Source organism: Lathyrus oleraceus, chromosome 1 (genome assembly GCF_024323335.1).
Source record: "Lathyrus oleraceus cultivar Zhongwan6 chromosome 1, CAAS_Psat_ZW6_1.0, whole genome shotgun sequence".
Lineage (NCBI taxonomy): Eukaryota > Viridiplantae > Streptophyta > Magnoliopsida > Fabales > Fabaceae > Lathyrus > Lathyrus oleraceus.
This window is the reverse complement of record NC_066579.1, coordinates 44,787,864-44,809,842: the sequence shown is the minus strand read 5'-3', so window position 1 is coordinate 44,809,842 and position 21,979 is coordinate 44,787,864. Positions and strand designations below refer to the sequence as shown.

General features: G+C 36.2%; 1 protein-coding gene across 1 annotated transcript; it reads right to left on the bottom strand.

Moving 5' to 3' along the window:
• Window positions 1–10,915: 10,915 nt before the first annotated feature.
• On the bottom strand, window positions 10,916–13,008 carry LOC127096422 (uncharacterized). The gene is made up of 8 exons (XM_051035013.1): window positions 12,753–13,008; window positions 12,552–12,664; window positions 12,400–12,471; window positions 12,279–12,314; window positions 12,151–12,196; window positions 11,965–12,052; window positions 11,486–11,543; window positions 10,916–11,257 (listed from the first exon to the last, which is right to left on the bottom strand). The coding sequence occupies exons 1-8, from the start codon at window positions 12,829–12,831 to the stop codon at window positions 11,207–11,209; spliced, it is 543 nt and encodes a 180-aa protein (XP_050890970.1). The 5' UTR covers window positions 12,832–13,008; the 3' UTR covers window positions 10,916–11,206.
• Between the last annotated feature and the right edge of the window lie 8,971 nt (window positions 13,009–21,979).

The window sequence follows — 21,979 nt, the reverse complement described above, 5'->3', positions numbered from 1 at the left end:
TATGTGCGAACCAATTGCAAGAAGAGGGAGGAGTAATGTGATGGCCCATCAAATCCCTCCACCAAATCGAGTATTTCTTCTTCCAAACATAAGTTGATTAATTAAAAATCGAAGATAGTACATCACCATAGCAAAAAATTTATGTTTTGGATCTTGATATCATGATTTTCACAGTGTTTTTAGATTCTATAAATAAAACCGTAAAAGCGTACCCGGATCCATGACGTCGATTCTTGTCTGATTTATTAATCCTTGTTTGCAATTGTTTTCTCCTTTCTTCCTTCTTCCTTATTTGTATCCTTGATGATGAAGATACTTTTGTGTATTTGTGAGAAAATGAGAAGGAATGAGAAAAGTTGGTGTTGGTTGCCTAAATGTGTCCTTTTATAGACACTTTATTCCAACAGTCATATTCCACCCCAAGAGTCATGTCCCAACAGTCATGAAGAGAGAGAAAAGGAATTTGTATTTTGAATTTCAAAATAAAACCTCATTGACTTAATTATCCATCTACCAAAATAATCATCACATTTAAGTGTCTTTTATTTAAGCCAAATATTGTTTACATGAGTCACACCTAATTAATAATAAATTAATCCAACAGTCTCCCACTTGACTCATGTGACATCTTGATGTTTCAATCTTATACCATAATTGTGCACCATTCATTGAAAGCACCAAGTTATTATCTTTAATGAATTGAAATGATCGGATCATGGCGGTCACAAATTATTCATCAACTTGATTCCTTCCATGTATCACAAATCAATTCAATTCAAATAACTTTAGGGGATACAATTATTTGTCTCTCATGTCTTTTCAAAGACACCTAGTCATCACATATTACAATAACATGTATAATATAATATGGATGTCAAAACTCAACAGAAACATAACTTTAATTGAATTCACAATTGTCATACAATACGAACATTAAACTATACTTGTATATATACCAAAAATAATACAATGTTAACAAGGACTTTTACATAATGCTCATCCTTTCTACATGACCAATAAATGTTTTGGGCGGTAAACCTTTAGTTAACGGATCCGCTATCATTAAATCTGTTCCAATATGTTCAAATGACACCTTTTGTTTCTGCACTTCTTCTTTCACTGATAAGTATTTCCATGTGTTTAGCACCTTTGGAATATTTATCATTCTTAGAGAAGAACACAACTGCAGAATTATCACAATAAATCCTTAGCGGCCTAGCTATACTGTCGACAATACTAAGCCCTAAGGTGAAGTTCCGCAACCATAATGATTGAATTGTGGCCTCAAAGCATGCCACGAATTCTGCCTCCATAGTAGAAGTAGCAATGATGGACTATTTTCCACTCTTCCATGATATTGCTCCTCCAGCCAGAAGAAAAACATATCCAAATGTGGATTTTCTTGAGTCCACACATCCTGCAAAGTCTGAATCTGAGTAGCCAACCACTTCGAGGTGATCTGACCTTCTATATGTGAGCATGTAATCTTTGGTTCCTTGTAAGTACCTAAGAACTTTCTTTGCAACTTTCCAGTGATCCATTCCAGGATTACTTTGATATCGACCTAACATACCAACAACAAAACTAATATCCGGTTGGGTACATGTTTGGGCATACATCAAGCTCCCAACCACTGATGCATAGGGAATAGACTCCATTTCTTTTCGCTCTAATTCATTTTTGGGACATTGTATTTGACTAAACTTGTCCCCTTTCTGAATAGGAACTGTCCCTCCAGAGCATTTGTCCATTCTAAATCTCTCTAAAATTTTATTTATATAGCCTTCCTGAGACATTCCCAATAGTCCTTGTGATCTATTATGGAATATTTCTATTCCTATCACATATGATGCCTCACCCATATCCTTCATTTCAAATTTATTGGAGAGAAACTTCTTTACATCACGTAACAAAGCAAAATCATTGGCAGCAAGTAAAATATCATCAACATATAAGACTAAAATCATGAATTTGCTCCCACTGACCTTCATATAGATACACCGATCTACAGTGTTCTCTACAAAACCATATGACAAAATAGTATTGTTAAATTTAAGATACCATTGTCTAGAAGCTTGCTTTAATCCATATATTGACTTCTTTAATTTACACACTAAATTTTCTTTTCCTGCAGTAACAAAACCTTCAGGTTGAGCCATATACACTTCTTCCTCTAAGTCACCATTTAGAAAGGCAATTTTTACATCCATTTGGTGAAGCTCTAAGTCATAATGAGCCACCAAAGCCAAAACAATTCTCAAAGAGTCTTTCTTTGAAACAGGAGAAAAGGTTTCTTTGTAGTCAACACCATCCTTTTGAGTGAAACCTTTGGCGACAAGTCTAGCTTTATATCTTTCAATATTACCTTTCGAGTCTCGTTTGGTCTTAAAGACCCATTTGCAACCAACTCGTTTTGAACCTTTAGGTAACTCAACTAGATCCCATACATTATTGTCACTCATTGATTTTAACTCTTCTTTCATAGCATTGAACCAATTTTTAGAATTGTCACTTTCCATGGCTTGTTTAAATGATACTGGATCCTCATCAATGCTCAAGTCACATTCATGTTCAAGTGAATAAATAACATAATCATTTGAAATAGCTGGTCTCCTTTGCCTTTCAGACCTTCTTACTGCTATTTCTTGTGTTTCTTCAGTCACTTGTTCTTGCTCATTTGTGACTTGTACATTGTCAACTGGTTCATCAACTATATGTTCATTTTTGTGGGTTTTGAATATTAATTTGTTGTCTATTTGGGTTGTATGACGGTACCACAACCAGAGGGACAACGACTTAAGAAGATTCTTTAGGTGAAGAAGATTCTCCACGAGTCTCCATAATATCCACTTTACGTGATTTCTCACTCCCACTAAACTGCCCATTTTCAATAAACCGAGCATTACCAGACTCAATTATTCTCATACTATGATTAGGACAATAAAATCTACACCCTTTTGATTTTTCAGGATACCCGATGAAAAACCCACTAATGGTTCTTGCATCAAGTTTCTTTTCATGTGGATTATACGCCCTTACTTCGGCTTGGCATCCCCAAACATGAAGATGCCTCAAACTAGGTTTCCTTCCCGTCCATAGTTCATAAGGAGTATTAGGAACTGCCTTGCTAGGAATCCTATTAATCAAATACGCAGCGGTCCTTAATGCGTAGGTCCACAATGATAAAGGTACATTACTATAATTTAACATTGACCTAACCATATTCATGAGAGTACGATTCCGCCTCTCAGCCACACCATTTTGTTGTGGTGTGCCTGGCATAGTATATTGTGCACATATGCCACGACTTTCGAGAAACTTTGCAAATGGACCTGGACATTGTCCCTTCTCATTATATTTTCCATAATACTCACCACCTCTATCAGACCTCACTATCTTTACCTTTTTATCTAATTGCCTTTCCACCTCATCAATGAATACTTTTAGCATGTCCACTGATTGGGATTTTTCATGCAATAAATACAAGTAACAATAACGTGAGAAGTCATCAATAAAAGTGATGAAATACTTTTCTCCTCATTAAACAATCACTACTTAAAAAAAATCATAATATCAATAATCAACACCGAAAAATCATAATACCGGTAACAAAGCTCTGATACCAATTGTTAGCAAAAATTTTATGTTTTGGATCTTGATATCATGATTTTCACAGTGTTTTTAAATTCTATAAATAAAAACCGTAAAGCGTACCCGAATCCATGACGTCGATTCTTGTCTGATTTATTAATCCTTGTTTGCAATTGTTTTCTCCTCTCTTCCTTCTTCTTTATTTGTATCCTTGACGATGAAGATACTTTTGTGTATTTGTGAGAAAATGAGAAGGAATGAGAAAAGTTGGTGTTGGTTGCCTAAATGTGTCCTTTTATAGACACTTTATTCCAACAGTCATATTCCACCCCAAGAGTCATGTCCCAACAGTCATGAAGAGAGAGAAGAGGGATTTGTATTTTGAATTTCAAAATAAAATCTCATTGACTTAATTATCCATCTACTAAAATAATCATCACATTTAAATGTCTTTTATTTAAGCCAAATATTGTTTACATGAGTCACACCTAATTAATAATAAATTAATCCAACATGACCATTATCAATAAATTTCTTTGCTTTTCGAATCCCAGCTCAATCAACATAAATTTCTTTGCTTTTCTTCTCCCTCCGAAAGAAAAGACCTTTTAATTATGATAATCTTTTGGATAACCGCCTTAGGAGCCCTGTAAAATGAAAACAGATAAATCCGTACGTTAGTTAAGACAACATTGATCAAAGTTATTCTTCCGCCTTGCGACAATAGTCCCCATTTCCATAATGCCAATCTATTATGAATTTTGCTAAATGTTTTCATCCAATCAATGGTCTTTCTAGGATTTATTCCAACTTCCACCCCTAAAAACATAAAAGGTAGGATACCAACACTCGAAGTTAAGAAAATCGACGCTACTGTTACGAAGTCTTGCTCCAAAATTATTCCTACGATTTTACTTTTCTAAAGATTAACCTTGAGACTCGAAGTCAATTCAAAATCCCTTAGAATTACTTTAATACTCCACAAATTTGACCAACCTCCATCGTAAAACAAAATGGTGCCGTCGGTGAATTGAAGTATATAGAATTTTTTATCCACGTTGATAGTGAGGACATTAAACTCCCCCAACCTTGCTGCTTGACAAAAGATCCCAGTCAAACCACAAACCAATGGATTGATTCATGTTTTCTTGTTTATGATTTTATTTATGACCGGAATTGAAAATCTAAACATAATCAATCTCCCTTCATCAATTACATTAACGTGAGATTTTTATTAAATGCCTATTGTCAAATTAACATTAGATAAATACTCAATGAGATAAACAAATTTTGACGAAAATTGTGGCGAAAATGTAGTTGTTTAACAAATTTCTCCACTCACCAACACGAGTTTACCATTTTTTCAAGAAAGAAATAGCCATCTTTGGCATTTTATTATCGCTTTGATGTACTATACTACAATATTGTTTAGATATTCCAGTACACAACAATTGAATACCCAATGGATCATTCATCATTATAGCTTAAGCACTGCAATAAAGTTAAATTTTAACAATTAAAGATATTACATATATTTTAGCACATAAACAAATCAAAGTTCTAAATGATCTTATACATATCTAAAAATGTTAAGTTTCCAACAAATACATGAAAATACTTAAATAATATATCTAAAAGAAAATGTGAAGTTCTAATGTATTAATTTGGCTTGATTGCGTCGTTTGGATAGTAATGAGACGATGATTTCCATGTTAGATATTTCGATAAGATTAAATGGATTTAGGTTGAATCGTGAATGAAGTCGCTTTCCTTAAAAGTATTTCAAGCACTCTCATTGATGTCTTAAAGTCAGAAAGCAAGAATACTCAGGATAATTCAATCTGCCTTTTAATCGAGTCTGCACAAGACAGATGAAGAACTCGAATGCAAGGAAGTGTGTCTGGAATGTTTAAGAGGATGTGCAGATTTTGAGTGAATGATTTTCGAATTCAAAATAATGTATTTATAGGTCATGCATGTGTTGTTTCATAAGTTTGCATCTCTTGATGAAACAACACCTTTTCACCATATGTTGCAATGGTTCACCTATGATAATACAATGCACCATTTCATGAAGTGTTGTATATTTTGAATTCGAAATTTAAACCGTAAGCAACGATCAAAATCCTGAGTGCTCAAGTGCCGCTACAAGCCTCCACTAGCGCCTCTACGCCCACGCCCTCGGACCCAGTCCCGGAGTCGGTGTCGCCGGTGGTTACACCGATGAGGGGTTGTTTGGATATGACATGTGGCATAATGCTTAGGACCACCACATATGTCAATGTGGCACCTTATCCTCTTTACCTCCTTTGGTGAGTTTAATGTTTCAAGGTCTTTATAAATGCTTTTAATGTTAACTCCACTTTCTATGTGAGATTATTTGCAATGCATTTATTGCCATTAACTCAATTGCCCATTTTTGTCATATTGGAATATACCCATGGTAATTATTCTTCATACTTTTCAACCATCCCCCACTTGTTCTAATAATGACAAAACTAATTCTAGAAAATGAGATATAAAGAGTGTTAATACAGTTAGGTATCTTTCGATTTAAAACTAAACCTTAGTGAAGATAACACAAAGTTTAATCGAAATATTAGGTAGCAATGATTTTAAACCATTAATCCATATGATTAGACCGACGTTACCTTACACACACTCTTTAAAGGTTCTTCCTCTACATATCTCGCTTAGCACCTATTTATGACCATATGATATCCTATTTCATGAATTTTCCATTAGAGAAACTCCAACTCTCACTTTGAGACGGCACCATCTCGAAATTCACATAGGTGAAGTTCATATTGTATCCTTTTCCATGAGATAATTTTCCTCAGTTATGAACTTCATTAAGAGGTTTTGAAAACCTCAAACCTCTATTTAAAATAGTCAACATTATTACCCAATGCATGACTTACATCTAAATCAACGACTTGTTGTTACCTATTGAATCTTGAAGTTAATGTTCTGTTAACATAAGATTGGGTTGTCGCCGTTGTTAGAACTCTTATTCAAGGAGTTTCAACCCCATGCCTCTCGAGGTTGTTTTTACTAAGCCTCTGGTCAGTGGCTTAGTAAAGGGATCAGACAAATTATAGCTTGTTTGTATATAGGTGAGTGAAATGATTCCATCCTTAATCATTTTTTCTCACAAACGAATGTCTAAGTCCTATGTGTCTAGACTTTCCATTGTACACTTTGCTGAATGCTCTTACTAAAGTGGCTTGGCTATCGTAGTGTATCATCACCTTTAAAACATTGTCTTTAGCCAATGGAACTTCCAACAGAAGATCCCTCAGCCATTCTGCTTCTTGACCAGCGGAAGTGAGATCCACGAACTCTGATTCCATGGTCGAAAGAGTAATGTATGTTTGTTTCTTGCTCTTCCAAGAATTGCTCCTCCAGCAAGTGTAAATATCCACCCATTTGTAGATTTATGATCTCCAATGTTAGATATCCAACTCGCATCAATATATCCTTCTAGTATGGCAAGGAACCTACCATAATGCACACTCCAGTAAATGAACTCAATGTGCTATGCAAAATGATCGTAGTCTTTAAAAATCTCAAGGAAAATGGTTTCGATTTCACAGAAACCCTAAATGTTCAAGGATGGAACAAGTTCTTCGAGAGACTCCCATGTCCAGTCTATCCTGTGCTTGTCAAGCAATTATGGGTTCATGCCACTGCGGAAAGAGAAACAATCACTTCCTATGTTATGAATAGGAAAATTGTCATCACAGAAAAGTCCATTGCTAACCTCATTGGGCATGATGGCAAAGGGAAAAGAGTTCATAGTGCGACCATCTCAGCTAAGAGGGATACTGACATCTCTCTAGTAATCTTCAAAGAGGGCACCAACTTTGCTGATGAAAAGGGTCCCAATGAAAAAGATTTAACCAACAATCTAAGAGTTTGATTTAAGATCATCCTGGGGTGTATCAATCACATACCAAGTACCAATAGTTTTGACTACATCAATACTTGTCAGAAGATCATGTTGTTCCTTCTGGAGAAAGGAGTTAAGTTGGGTTTGCCATCGCTTATATTCAAATTCATCAGGGATTCTATCAGAGAATCCAGAACTGGTGGATCCTCCAAGAAAGCCAGAAGCAAATTCATCTCAAATGACAGGTTAATCTCATACATTCTGGTGGAAAGTGGAGTGGTAGATGGCCTTTTGGTCAGTGGGCTAACAGAGGAGCTGGTAAAGGATGTCGTGGAAGTGTTATGGGGTAAGAACTTAAAGAATATGGGTCTCATCTCAAAGATTAGAAGACCAGACATCGTTCTATCCAAGGATGATATCTGTGGTATCAGAAATCCAATAGATGACTATCCCATACCAAAGTGGATCCCCCACAAGTTTTGATGGTGTATCTGGAAAGCTGTCTCAAGGATGGCATCGACCCATTGGTGGATCCCTTCAATCTTCCAGAAACTTACCCAGACGTTCATGGTAAAAGGAAAAAGGAATTCAGAGGATAAGGATCCTCAGAGCTCAGAAGAAGAAGAAGAAGTAGCTCCAACAGAATCTGCTCAACACATTGAAGAATCTGCTGCTCTAGAGCCTTCTGCTTCTGAACCCGAAGATGCTGCAACAAAAGAAGCTCCAAACTAGATTGTGGTATCTGAAGCTTCTGCATCTCAACCTATTCTGATTTCTCTTTTGAGAACCATTGAGCAGATTAAGGTTGATAATGTGAAGGTAAATGAGCGTCTGGATAAGCAAGATTTGATGTTCCAGTTGATTCTATCAAGACTTCCTCCTCCTCCTCCACTTCCTCCTCAGAACCCCTAGAATTTTGTTTTTACTTTAACTGTTTTTTCATTTCTTTTGCTTTTGTTTTTGTACTCTGCACTGCCAGTTTGACATGTTTTAATGAAATTTTTATTGGTTTCTCTTTATTTACTTTGTATTTTTATTCCTTTTTGATTGATGACAAAGGGGGAGAAAACATAATCTTCTAAAGGGGAAGAATTAAGAGTTTATTTTGATATCTAAATTCCTAAGTAAAAAACCCAAACATTGTTTTAATATTTCTATTAACAAATACTTCGAGAAAAGTTTGTTAAGTGTGTTTGCAGAGCTAACTCTCAAGATTCATAATGATTTGTTAAAGCTTCTTTCTCAAGAATCAGAATGATTCTTCACAAGAAAGGTCTTCAAAGAAGTTTCTGAAGAAAGGTCTTCAAGAAGGTTCTGAAGAAAGACTCTTCAAAGAAGTTTCTAAAGAAATCCCTTCTGAAGGTCTATCAAAAGAATGATGTTATAAACCAGTGTTCTGGACAACATCAATCAACTTCTGAAGTTAAACCAGATTCTGACGAATTATTCATTCTAGTACTTCAATAGGTAAATCAGGAAAATGTTCTTTTATTCTGAGTTTATCTTTATAGGACTATACATCTCAGGGGAAGCCTTGTGCTTCTATAAGATGTATTCTTAAGTGATTACCCTGTACAAAACTGTTCATCAAAATACATGTTTTGTCATCATCAAAAACGGGGAGATTGTTAGAACAAGATTTGATTCTGCATCTATACCTTGAGTTTTGATGATAATAACGTTGTATTTATGTGAGAATAATTCTGGCACCCTAATGGTTTGTTATTATGCAGATTTATCAAACAATTTTGATTCTGATCATATGATGTGTAACATCATCAGTTTCTGGTTCCAAATTCGGTTATGCGTTGCAATTAGAAGTTCTGAAAGACGTCAATATTGTTGTTGCAATGTTCTTTTTGCTTTTGCATTATCTCACCCATCAGAAGCTTCTGAGGAGACACTATGTTGTTGTTGCAATATTCTCTCTGTTGTTTTGCTTCTGGACGTGACTCTGACCAACAAGCTTCTGAAGAATGGAAAACTTCTGAAGTTGTATTATGTAGATGAAGATTCTGAAGATCTCAAGACAGACGATTGAAGTTATCAAGGTTCTGACTAAGATTTTTTAAGACTTTGAAGATTCTGAAGACATTGAAGAACTCAAGCCAGACTACTGACGCTGTCAAGGTTCTAACTCAAGGTTCTGAAGTTTATGAATCCAGCTCTCTATTTGTTCACTTCATGCTTCAATCATCTTTTATCAAAAACCAATGAATACGGAGATAAGATCAAATGGGAATGTGATCAAATAGTACATAGTACAAATCGAACAACCTTTCGACTACTAGATTTCGTGGGCAAAGACTGTACTATTCATCACACATGTCACTGAATATATGGGCGAAAGGACGTACGTTGTATCATTCCTTTCTCATCCAACAGTGGACAATTACTCAACGAGCTTTCCCCATTTTGCTCTCCAACGGTCACATGCTTACACTATATAAGCATGCATTGGAGACTTGAAAAACTCTCGCTTGCTCTCTTGCTGCTGAACTACACAAGCTATTTTTCTTTGTGAAAAACTCATCTTTTGTATTCAATGTTCTTTAAGTATTTATTATTCATTTGTGTAAAATCTGCTTTTGAAGAAGTATCTTATAACACATATACTTGTATTCAAACTATTTGTTTGATTCCTTAAGGAGGTTATCCTTGAGAAGATAAATAAAGTTTTTCTTTTTGAATCATTGAAGAGACTAAGGTTTAGTTGGATCCTTGAGAAGACAAAGAAGGGTATTCTTTGTGTTTATTGTAATCTGTTGATTATAGTGGATTAAGTCTTTGTGTATAAGGCAAATCATCCTGACGGGTGGACTGAATTAACTTAGAGTTTCAAGCGAATCAGGATAAAAATCATTGTGTTTTTATCTCTTCTTTATTCAACCTGTTAGTAGAGTTTTTGTATGGATTTTTTTTTTGCTTTTAAAACCCAATTCAAACCTCTCCTTTCTTATGTTTTTCACACCTTCAGAATTAAGGTGGTGTGTTGAAGTTTGATTGATAATTCAAGTGCAAGTATGCAATTTAGTAACAGAGAAGTTTGTTTTTGGAAGGCGTAACCAATTACCAAGATTGGCGTAACCGTTTAGCATTGGAACAAAATTAATTCTTGAATTAATTAGCTTCAGGTGTAACCGGTTACCCATTTTGGCGTAACCGGTTACGAGTCTGAGTTTTTTATTTTTCTGCTATTGTACTTGATCAAAGTTAATTCCAATCATCGTGTAATCTCTATATAAATGTGTAGGGTGCACTCCCACCCTAGTTGATGAAATTACTCATTCTCACCCTCAATTATCTCTCTCTATCTCTTTACTCCCCTCTTTCACTCTCCACATCTAAATTTATTCATTCCAAATTTCATCAACCTTGTGTTTTGTTTGTTCTAGCATTGATGAAATTGGTTTCATTCCAATAAGAAGGCAATGAAGAAAATATGAATTATTTGTACCAGTAAAACTAAAATTCTGAAATTCTTTTACATTGTATTGTATGTAATTGTTTCTTAACCTATTCCTTTGATGTCAAAACCAGTAGTCCCAATGCCCCCACGAGTATATACAAAAGATTCTCAGATTCTTTTACATTGTATTGTATGCAATTGTTTCTTAACGTATTCCTCTGATGTCAAAACCAGTAGTCTCAATGCACCCCACCAGTATATACTAAAGATTCTGAGATTCTTTTACATTGTATTGTACGCAATTGTTTCTTAACCTATTCCTTTGATATCAAAACCAGTAGTCCAAATGCCCCCGCTAGTATATACTGCAAAGAAACAAAAGGCAAGTCAACATTCAAATTTGAAAACCAAAGAGAAAAAAAGTAAGGAGTGGGAAGAGTAAAAGGATAATGTTGTAGAGAAAAGAAAATAAGTTCACGAACATAAGTTGAATCTTTTTTGAGTTCTTTCTTTCATTTTAGACGAAAGGGAAAGGGAAAGAAATTTAGTTTTTATTTTTTCAGGGTAAAGTATAAACTGCCAAAAGAACAAACCTTGACAATGGGTTTTTGGGACATAATTAGTGTAGCCCAACCAGCATAAGGTAAAAACCTGCAGAAAGATGAATGTAGCTGAACATACTAGACAATATAAGATAAATTGTTGGGTAATTCTGTAGCATATTACCACATCAGAAGCAAAAGGAAATGCATATAGTAATGAATCAATGTCAACAGAAAATTTCTATGACATTGTAGATAAAAAGTTATAGATACAGGTTCAGAATCTGGAAATAGAAGATGATTTATATTATCCATAAAGCTCTTGTTACTATACCAATGGGGCTACATGGCTTATCGAAAGAAGCTCTCGACATAGAGAACATTAATCCATCTCTAGGTATTCAGGAGACTGGGAACTCTCCCTTCCTACTTTCATTTTCAATATCAGGACAAGACCCTCTAAATTTCCCTGTGTCATGAAGACAGACATCTACATGATGGTATTATGCCCCCACCAAAAAGAAACTTACCCGGCAGCTTTTCCCATAATATGCTTTTTCTCCAACCAATCCTGGCCATGATTATACAAAACCCTGTCATCCATGTCATTATTGTCTCCTGAAATATCGAAATGAGTATGGTTCGTCATTGGATGTTAAGGAGTTGGCAATTTAAAAGATATAAAATATATAATTTGCAGAAACTTTGGGATATACCTTTAGTAAGGTAATAAGTCTCTTGTGTATCTTGACGCTCATGGACCTAAAATAAAAATAACAGAAACAAATTAAGTGATGTCTCTATATAGTTTGAAGAGAAAATACTTGTGAATTGTGATACAAACCTTAATTACACGGTGAACAATTGGAATATCACGTCCCTGTACAATGATCAGACAATTTTTAGAACATGGATGAAACAAAATTATAAGCATGGGCTAACATATATTATGAAAAAGGACATACATCTATATTGATAACCACAATGTCTCCGGCACGAATAGGATCATTATTCATGTGCAAGAACAGAATGTCACCCTGTAAAACAAAATGAACCAAAAAGTTTTAGATTATTGAAATCTGAAATATAATAATTTTTGAAAGAAAGGGTGTGTTACTCTTTGAAAACCAGGTTCCATGCTTTCAGAAAGAACAACGACAACGGGGGATTTAGTTCCAGTGATACACATTAACCCTTTCCATATAACTAGCGCAGATGTTACAACCAACCCTGAAACACGTTAAATATGAGATTAATGAGCGATGATGTATGATTGAGAATAATAATAATGAAATGAAATGAAGAAGACATTTCATACCGAGAGTGATGAGTTGGGTCGAAGCTTCTCTAAATTTAATGGATTTGACAGACTCAACTGTGTCTGAAATCCAACCCATGGATGATACTTGTGCAATTGAAATCAGAATAAATTTATCAAGCTTCAAAAAAACTTTAACATTGTGCAGTAAATTTATAGGTGTGATGTGGATAGCTGTTTTCGAGTTTTGGTGTTTTCGGAAATAAGAAAAAAGAATATGACCTTATATTGATATGACATAGTCTTTACGATTCCAAATAATAATTATCATAACTATTAATATTGACTGAATCCTTCTATGAACAATTTTAGTTTTTTATAAGTGGAAAAAGGAAAGGAAAAAAAAGCTAATTTTTTTATAAAGCAAGGAAATGAAAATGTAAATCCATCTAAACTACCTTTAAAGAAAAAGAGAACGAGATGTCAAACTATTCAGCTTGTTACACCTATAAATAATTGCATGCAAGTATTATTGCTTCATTTTATACTTCTTTTTGAAACATGATTCTTTAATCCAATGACAAATAATTGTACATGAATGATATAAGCTAAAACAATGATGCAACACCTCAAGTACTCAAACGAGGTAGGGGTCGTTTTAAAAAGGGACTTGACGTAACAGATAGAGCATACAACCTTACACGCAACGATCAAAACAAAATCCTCACTTCATATCGACCAATTTTAGACAAGCTTCCACTTAGTTCTATGTAAGTAGATATATTTTCAATACACTTTCAAGCACGCTTCTTATTCATACATTAGTTTTCTACTAACAATTTCAAATTGTATTCAACAGCTTTGTCGATGATATATCGTCAATTATATATGTGGATTCAAGAACTCGAGTAAGAATAACACTTTCCACATGCCCTGTATTTACACTTAAAGCTAACTTGGATTTTGAAAGCGATGATGATGACGACGACGACGACTACGACCCATTCTTAGGTTTGTACCATAATTCTTGTACACCATTGCTCAATCATTGTCCTTATGTGTTGAAAACCAATGTTCACTCCTTATTGCAACATTTTAATGGTTGTGCATTAGTAACAAATAAATTATTATGTCGATGTAGTTATTAACATTTGTACTGCACTACATTAGTAACCATTATACTTAAGTAATTAGCAACATTTTTATTTGTACATTCCGAGATTTTTATGAGATTGGATAGCGGATTCTATGCACATCTCAGATTCAATTTATCGGACTCTAAAAGGACCGTCCAAATTGGAGCCGTTATGGCATTCGGAGGGAAGAGTCTGTTATAGAACAGTTAATGATGAATCTGTTACATAATGATTAATAAGAAGTCGGTTAATAGTTACTAATTAACTATTTAATCAACATTTCTTCGATATCTAGAGGGTGAGGAAGAAGACTCGTAATATAAAGACCTCACAACCAACACAAAAATGGGGCAGATGGATGAAAAACAGAAAAAAGAGAGAAACATGTGAAAACCTTGGACCACCAACAATAGTGGTCATTGATCCTACCTAACTTACCTCTTGTCAAACATGACGATTATGATCCCACCGGTCATATCCCAATTTTGTCCAATCAATTCATTGCATTGCATTGTTACACATCAAATTGAGTATTCATGAGGTGGTTCCCATATTTCACTCTTAAACCATAAATGATAGTTGTGGTTAAATGAAAATGATAGTTTTGACGTGAGATAAGGTCTTAATAGCAAATGGATTAGTTAACCAAAACAAAACACAGTAGTGGAAATGTTATGCAACCGATTCTTAATTACATTTAGAAGTTTCCACATTTCAATGCTAAGGAACATAACAAAAAAACTTGAAAGACAAAATAAGTAGATAACATTACAAAAGATGTCCCAAATTACTTCTTCATATCACTCCTTCTTCATGTGTTTCACTTTAGTGGCAGAATTCTGGGGTGTTAGATACATGGTTGGAGACGCATCATCATATCCAATGGCGGCATCATTCCTCTTAGATAGTGTATTTCTAGAGCTTGTTTCAGACAAAGTTAGCTCATTAGATTGGATCTGTTCAAGCAGCAGATATAATAAAAATGCTATCAGTCGATGTAATTATGTGATAAAATAGCAATGAATAGAACAACATAACATAAAAATAGGTTATCAGATTATGGTTGTTTTGAGATGTTAGATTTGTAGAAAGAGTTTCCAACATAGCCGCCTTTGAAGCGTGTTATATTCATATGACATGATTAACATTAACTCAACTCCTCATTACAACATTTCCATTTGGATTCATATATTCATTGATCATGTTGTACACGTGTTCATCCCTTTTAAGCATGACAATCGAGCATTGTTTATAGAAGGTACTTCCCTAGAAAGGTCAACTTTTGCTTGAGTAGACTGTCAAGGTAGATATGGTATAATTATGGGTGATCTCCCCCAGCGTACACGACAAATACTTAATTATTAATCCTTGTAACATCAATGTCTTATTATAAACATGCAAAAAGAAAGATGTTGAGAAATATGGTGCTAAGAAAAGTTATGAAGGTATGCATAAGATAGTTACCTCTTTCATTATACCTCTCAACTTGGAAGTTGTAATACCAACAACTGGGACACAGTCTTTGTCCCAAAACATGAAGGACCGGACATGTCTGTCGTGCTGAACTTCAATCTCAATTTTATACTTTGTTACTTCAATGACATTGAGACAGTTACAATTGCATTGAAAAGGGAGTGAATGGTTCTTGTTTGAACGATTGCAACCCGAGCATCAACTGTAGTGCCAACCATATGGTGTGATTTTGAACCTCGTTGTCATTCCACTAGTTGTGTAGAAACAGTCGTGTGTTACAAACATGTCAAAGACATACCCGTGATCTTGCTACTTTTAGGCTAACAAATAAGGGTGAAAGTAGTGGTGCAGACCTTATTTTTTCCAATGATTTCACAAAGGGACTTGAATTCCCGAGAGTTGGTCCAATAGTTATCATATTCAGAATTTTGCGAGCCATATGTCTGCGACATAGTTTGAGAAGACACTTGAGAGGTTTGGTAAGAGCCTAAACTGAAATTAAAATACCATAATGATTAGAACCTTACATAACAAAATGAAATTGGTTAGATTGATCAGATATCCATATGATAGGTTCATTACTTAGATTTGTATTGTTGAAATTGTGCGTGATCCAAATTAAAGAAGTTTACTTCCATTCTAATAATAGATAAGAATAAGTTGTTCCAATAATTAAGTGTAACCAATCATTCCTATTACTATGCATATGAGTTGGTACAGTTTGAATTATTCATTGCTTAATACTAGGAATCAACAATAGGGTTCCCTTAAGATTAGGAATTAGTTATACACTCAAGTATCACTTGTATCTATAAATACTCAGCATTTATGGCTGGAACAGGATATAAAAGGATCATTCTCTTTATGGTATTCAGAGCGTAAAGCTTAAAAGCAATTTTTTTCCGATCCTTGTTATGCCTTCTGAACCGACGCCCACTATGTCATCAACAGTCGATAAACTGATTGTCTTGAATGCTGGTTCTCAACTCTCCATTAAACTTGATGGAGACAATTATCCTGCCCGGAGAATTCAATTCATGGCTCTTTTAACAGGCTATGATCTTCTAGGTTATATTGATGGAACTACACCTTGTCTATCAAAACAGCTCGCAGACGATACCACAACTGTCAATCCAGACTTCACGAATTAGGTTCGACAAGATCAACTCATTCTACATGGTATTGTATCTTCGGTGGCTGCAATAGTGGTCACACACTTAGGAACTGTCAAAAGTTCCAATCAAGCATCGGAGATCCTTAAAACCATGTATGCGGGCCGCTCAAGAGTGCGGATTATTGCGCTAAAACAACGGATTTCCAATTTCAGAAAAGGAAATCAATCGATAGCTACATATCTCCAAGGGATAAAGGCAATTTCAGATGAACTCTCAATCATTGATCATCCCCTTGATGAAACTGATCTTGTTATTCACACTCTCAATGGTTTGAGTGCTAAGTATCGTGAAATTTCCGCTCCACTTAGAAGCAGAGAAAGTCCGGTTGCATTTGCTGAACTTCATGAAAAACTGATGGATTTTTAAACAATTCATCATCAAGCTGATCCACTTGCAGTTGACAATGTGATTGCCACTGCCAATGCAGCCACAAGAACAAAAAACTATCACCACAAAAACAACAACAACCGCAACTCTTCACCAACTTTGCGAAATGGCGAAATAAGGTGGTCTGTCAGTTTTGTGACAAGGCTGGTCACACTGCTAAAGTTTGCTACAGAATTAAGGGATTTCCTAAACGAAACGGCCCTAAACCAACAACGAACTTTGCTCAGAATCAGGCTGCAACACAACATGGTAACTGGGTCATGGATACGGGAGCATCTCATCATATTGCTCAGGACCTACAACAGCTTACCTTAACAAATTCCTATCCTGGAGCAGATCGGGTGATTGTTGGTGATGGAACAGGTTTGGAAATTACTCACACTGGTAACTCTGTTATTAATACTTCTGTCAAACCTCTTCATCTTAAACAAGTCTTATGTGTTCCTAAAATTCAATCTAACCTTTTGTCTGTTTCCAAGTTATGTCAATCTAATAGTTGTTCTGTTGAATTTTTTGCAAACCATTTTGTTGTCAAGGACTTGACCTCGGGTCAACCACTGCTTCAAGGACCACTTAAACAATATCTTTATCATCTATCCAATGCATTTAGTTCATCCAGTCCACCGCAAGCATTGCATACAAGCATTCATTCTACATCTACATGGCATCATAAATTAGGACATCCTTCTTTCAAAATAATAAAGGATCTGACTGACAAACATCATCTACCAATAAAGCTTCCGGCCTCACATGAGTGTACTTCCTGTCACTATGCAAAAAGCCACAAGCTTCCTTTTTCAAATTATCATCTCACAAGCAGCAAACCTTTGGAACTTTTGTACTCTGATGTTTGGGCCCCAGCTCCTGTTAGATCAGTAGATGGTTTTTTATATTATTTAATAATTGTTGATCATTTTTCCAAATATGTCTGGTTGTACCCAATGAAACATAAGTCAGATGTCTTCTCTATTTTTGTTCAATTCAAGTCCATTGTTGAAAAATCCTTCAATTTTCCGATTGTTTCCCTTTTCACTGATAACGGTGGAGAATTTATCAAATTAAAATCTTTTCTTGCCAATAATGGCATTTCTCATTTAACTTCACCACCCCACACACCTGAGGTAAATGGCACAGAAGAGAGGAGACACAGACATGTTGTTGAAACGGGTCGTGCTCTTTTGCATCATGCTAATTTACCTTCCCAACTATGGCCATTTGCTTTCACCACTGCTGTGTATCTTATTAACAGGATGCCTAAACCAATCATTAATATGATCTCTCCCTTTGAAATATTATTTAAAAGCAAACCAGCTTATCATACACTTCATTCATTTGGCTGTTTGTGTTTTCCTTGGCTAAAACCATATATGCAAAATAAGCTCCAACCCAGGTCTAAACCTTGCATCTTCCTAGGCTATTCAACGTCTCAGCATGCATATTTTTGTCTTGAACCTTTATCAAATAGGATATATGTATCTAGACATGTCCACTTTGTGGAAAACTCATTCCCCTATCAATCCCTAATTAATTCGTCATCTACTTGTCCTCCAATTCCATCACATGACTCTTCGGTACACAGTATTATTCATGTTACCCAAGATCAAAATTCAGCTCAGGAACCAAACCAGTCCCTAGTGAAATTCTAGTTATCAGACTTTCGATGTCACACGGGTTGTTATGACATCCAATTCGGCACAGACAAGGATTATGCAGAACTTAAAAGTAAGTGCAGTAAATAACACAAGTAATTGTTTACCCAGTTCAGTCCAACATGACCTACGTCTGGGGGCTACCAAGCCAGGGAGGAAATCCACTATCAGTAGTATTAATTCAAAGCTAAACTCACCCGTTTACAACTCTTCACTTAATCCCTACCCAATGCAATTTCAATCTTACACTAAGATCAGAGTTCCTACTCACTCCCCCTCAATCACCTCAGTGATTACTACCTTTAATCAATATTAAAGACAATTTTGAAGTCACACTTCAAACAATTCTTGATTGTGCTTAACAGCTTTAATCAAGATACACAGCACTCACGCTTAAAAGCTTAGAGTGACACAACACTTACAAGTCAATGAACACCCTACACCAAAGCAATCATCTACGAGATAACAACTTGGTTTACAAGATATGTCTAATACAAGACTCACAAAAATACAGCAGTGAAGTATGATGGACACACTAAATCTTCACGCCTTAAAATCCCCAGTTCTGAATGAAGGAACGACTTCCTTTTATATTGCAGTACTTGGGCTTTGCACTTGTATTCTCTTAAATTTAAGGTCACGCGAGTTCCCTTAAATTCCACATCTAGGTTACTAACAAATAGGCTATTTGTTAGGTTCATTAAATGTAGCTTGGTTGTTGATTTCCTGGATTTTCTCTCAGCTGTTGAATCCCTGAAGAATAGCCTGAGAAAAAGCTAAAACAGAAAAACTAAACAACCTACAATCAAGTATATGCTGTCAGGAATGAATGTCACAACATTCAGCTTGACATCAAGAACCATATGCTAAGTCTGTTTTTCCTGAAAACAGACTGTACAAGTTTGCTGAACTGTACAGGACCAAACTGTCCATTCTACAGTAGCAGCTTACATTAATACATGTCAAAGCATCCAATTTGACATTTACACATTTAGCCTTAAGTCAGTTCTGTTATCCTTTTAAAGAACAGACTGAGAAACATACTGAAGTGTAGCAGAACACCACTCTGTCTATTGTTCAGTATATGCTGTCAATGATGAATGTCATAACATCCAGTTTGACATTCAGATAGTAGGCCTTATGCCAGGTCTGGTATTTCCTTGATAACCAGACTGGAAATGAATACCGAGCTTTAACAGAACACCAACTGTTCTATTCTTCAGTATCTGCTGACAAGGATGAATGTCACCACATCCAATTTGACATTCAATAAATCCTGTATTAGCTAATCCTGCAGTAAGCTACTTAAGTATGTCATGACATTAGTCAAGACATCAAAGTACAGTTAGATATTCTAACCTACAATGCAGTTACACAAACGCCTTCACAATATGTCATGACATCAGTCAAGACATTAGAATCCAGCTAGTGTTTTACCATACAATGCAGCCAATTAAACACCTACAAACTCCCCCTTTGGCAAATTTTTGGCTAAAACACTTTGATCCCACAACAGAGTTCATAGCAGCGGAAATCACACATCTAGCAGGAAATAGACCTAGCTAATACACTCAGAGTGACAACACACTCACACACATGGAAGTTAAATACAAACTTCACCACACATCAGCTGCAGGGGAGGGAATCTTGAATCTGTCATGAATATCTGTTTTAACACAATAATCTGTTGTCCTGGGGTATCACCTATTGTTACTCCCCCTTTTTGTCAAAAATGTTGCCAAAGCAACACTTTAAATTACAAGCCAACAACATAAATAGAATAAAAAAAATGACAGAATTACAGAAAGTGATTTATTCCTCAGCCTCAACATCAGCCTCCTCATCAGAACTGGCCTCCTCCTCATCCTCAGAACTTTGCCTAGCAGCTCCATCCGTATCCTCAGCAGACGTCTCCAATTGAGAGATCAACTTTTCCAAAGCGTGCTTCCTAGCCTCCAGCTCTTTGCAAGTCTCTCTGAGCACAGCGATGACAGCAGCTTTATCTGAGTGTTTGCCAACATTGGATGTTTCTCCAGATGTCATGACAATGTCAGGGACATGCTTACCCAAGAACAGTTTGTAACTGAAGGCCAATGGACTCTCTCTTCTTTTCACAAAGTCATTGTCTGTCAAGATGTTTGGGAATTGATTCAGCACAATGCCACATATGAGAGACAGAAAGGCGATGGGTCCCTTCACACTAAAACTTCCAGCTTGTTTCATGGTCTGCTCAAAGATGTAGGTACCATAATCCACATTTGCCTTGGTACCAACAGCATAGATGAACTTTCCTAACATCACAAACACAGTTTACTTGTGATTTGTGGGCACCCAGTTTGCAGCTCCAACTTTGTGTAGCATGGCATACTTTACACTGAGTTGGCTGGCCACCAGCTTCCCTTTAAGAGGCCACTTCCTGACTTGATTTGCAGTGATGACTTGACAGATTCGGTTGTCAGTCACTTCAAGCTCTGGTTGCACCTCATCTGCTCTTCCCAAATACAGATTGATTTCTGAGGGTGAGAAGGTCACACACTTGCCACGCACATAGACCTTTCTGAACTCTCTGGACTTCCCATCTGCACATTCCTCAGACAAATTGACAATGAACTCCTTCACCAAGGCCTCATAGCACTTTGGCAGTAGAGTCACAGTTCTCATCAGCCCTGCCTCTTTAATGAGGTCCACAATCTCCTTACATTCCAAGGCATTCTGAGCCAGTTCCCTCTCCAAAGCCAGTCTCTTGTGGTAGACATACTTCCACCTGTTCACACTAGAGGCAAAGTGAAATGACACATTGTCAATAGGTACCTCTGGAACACTAGCAGCCAGCTTGCTAGATGTTGGCTTCTTCTTAGACAGGGGTGTTGTCACATCACATGGGACATCTGAGTCAGACTCCACCACAACAGCCTTGGTCTTCATTTTCTTGGGCACCTCTTTGCTCCAAGATTTTGCAGGACCATGACCTTTCCTTTTGCGTGCACTCTCTGTCACTTTTTGCTTGGGAGAGGCTGTCTCATCTACCTCCTTGGTTGGGGACCTCTGCACCACAGTCTTTTTCTCCCTCTTAGTCCTAACCCTTTTGGCTGTGCTAGGAACAACAGAGGTCAACAATTCATTATCAGAGAACTCTTCCAGGTTAACTGTGTCAGCTCTAGGGTTTTCATCAACATCTTGAGTGACGTTGATCTTCTCACCTCTCACCTTGTCTAAGGATTTTTCACTCTTAGTCCCCTCATGATCATCAGGTTGTTCAGAAACATCCTTTCTTAATGCGACTGCAGTTTCTCGACATGCAACATTATCGGGTATGATAGTGTTCAAGGGAACGGAAACCCCAGGAACATCCTGATCACCAGATAGGATCTTAGTGACAATAGAGGCAATGGCATTATGCACATACCTCGATCCTTCCTTGGTTGGTTTGTCCAAAGCGACCACTGAGGAGATTCTGGAGACCGTTT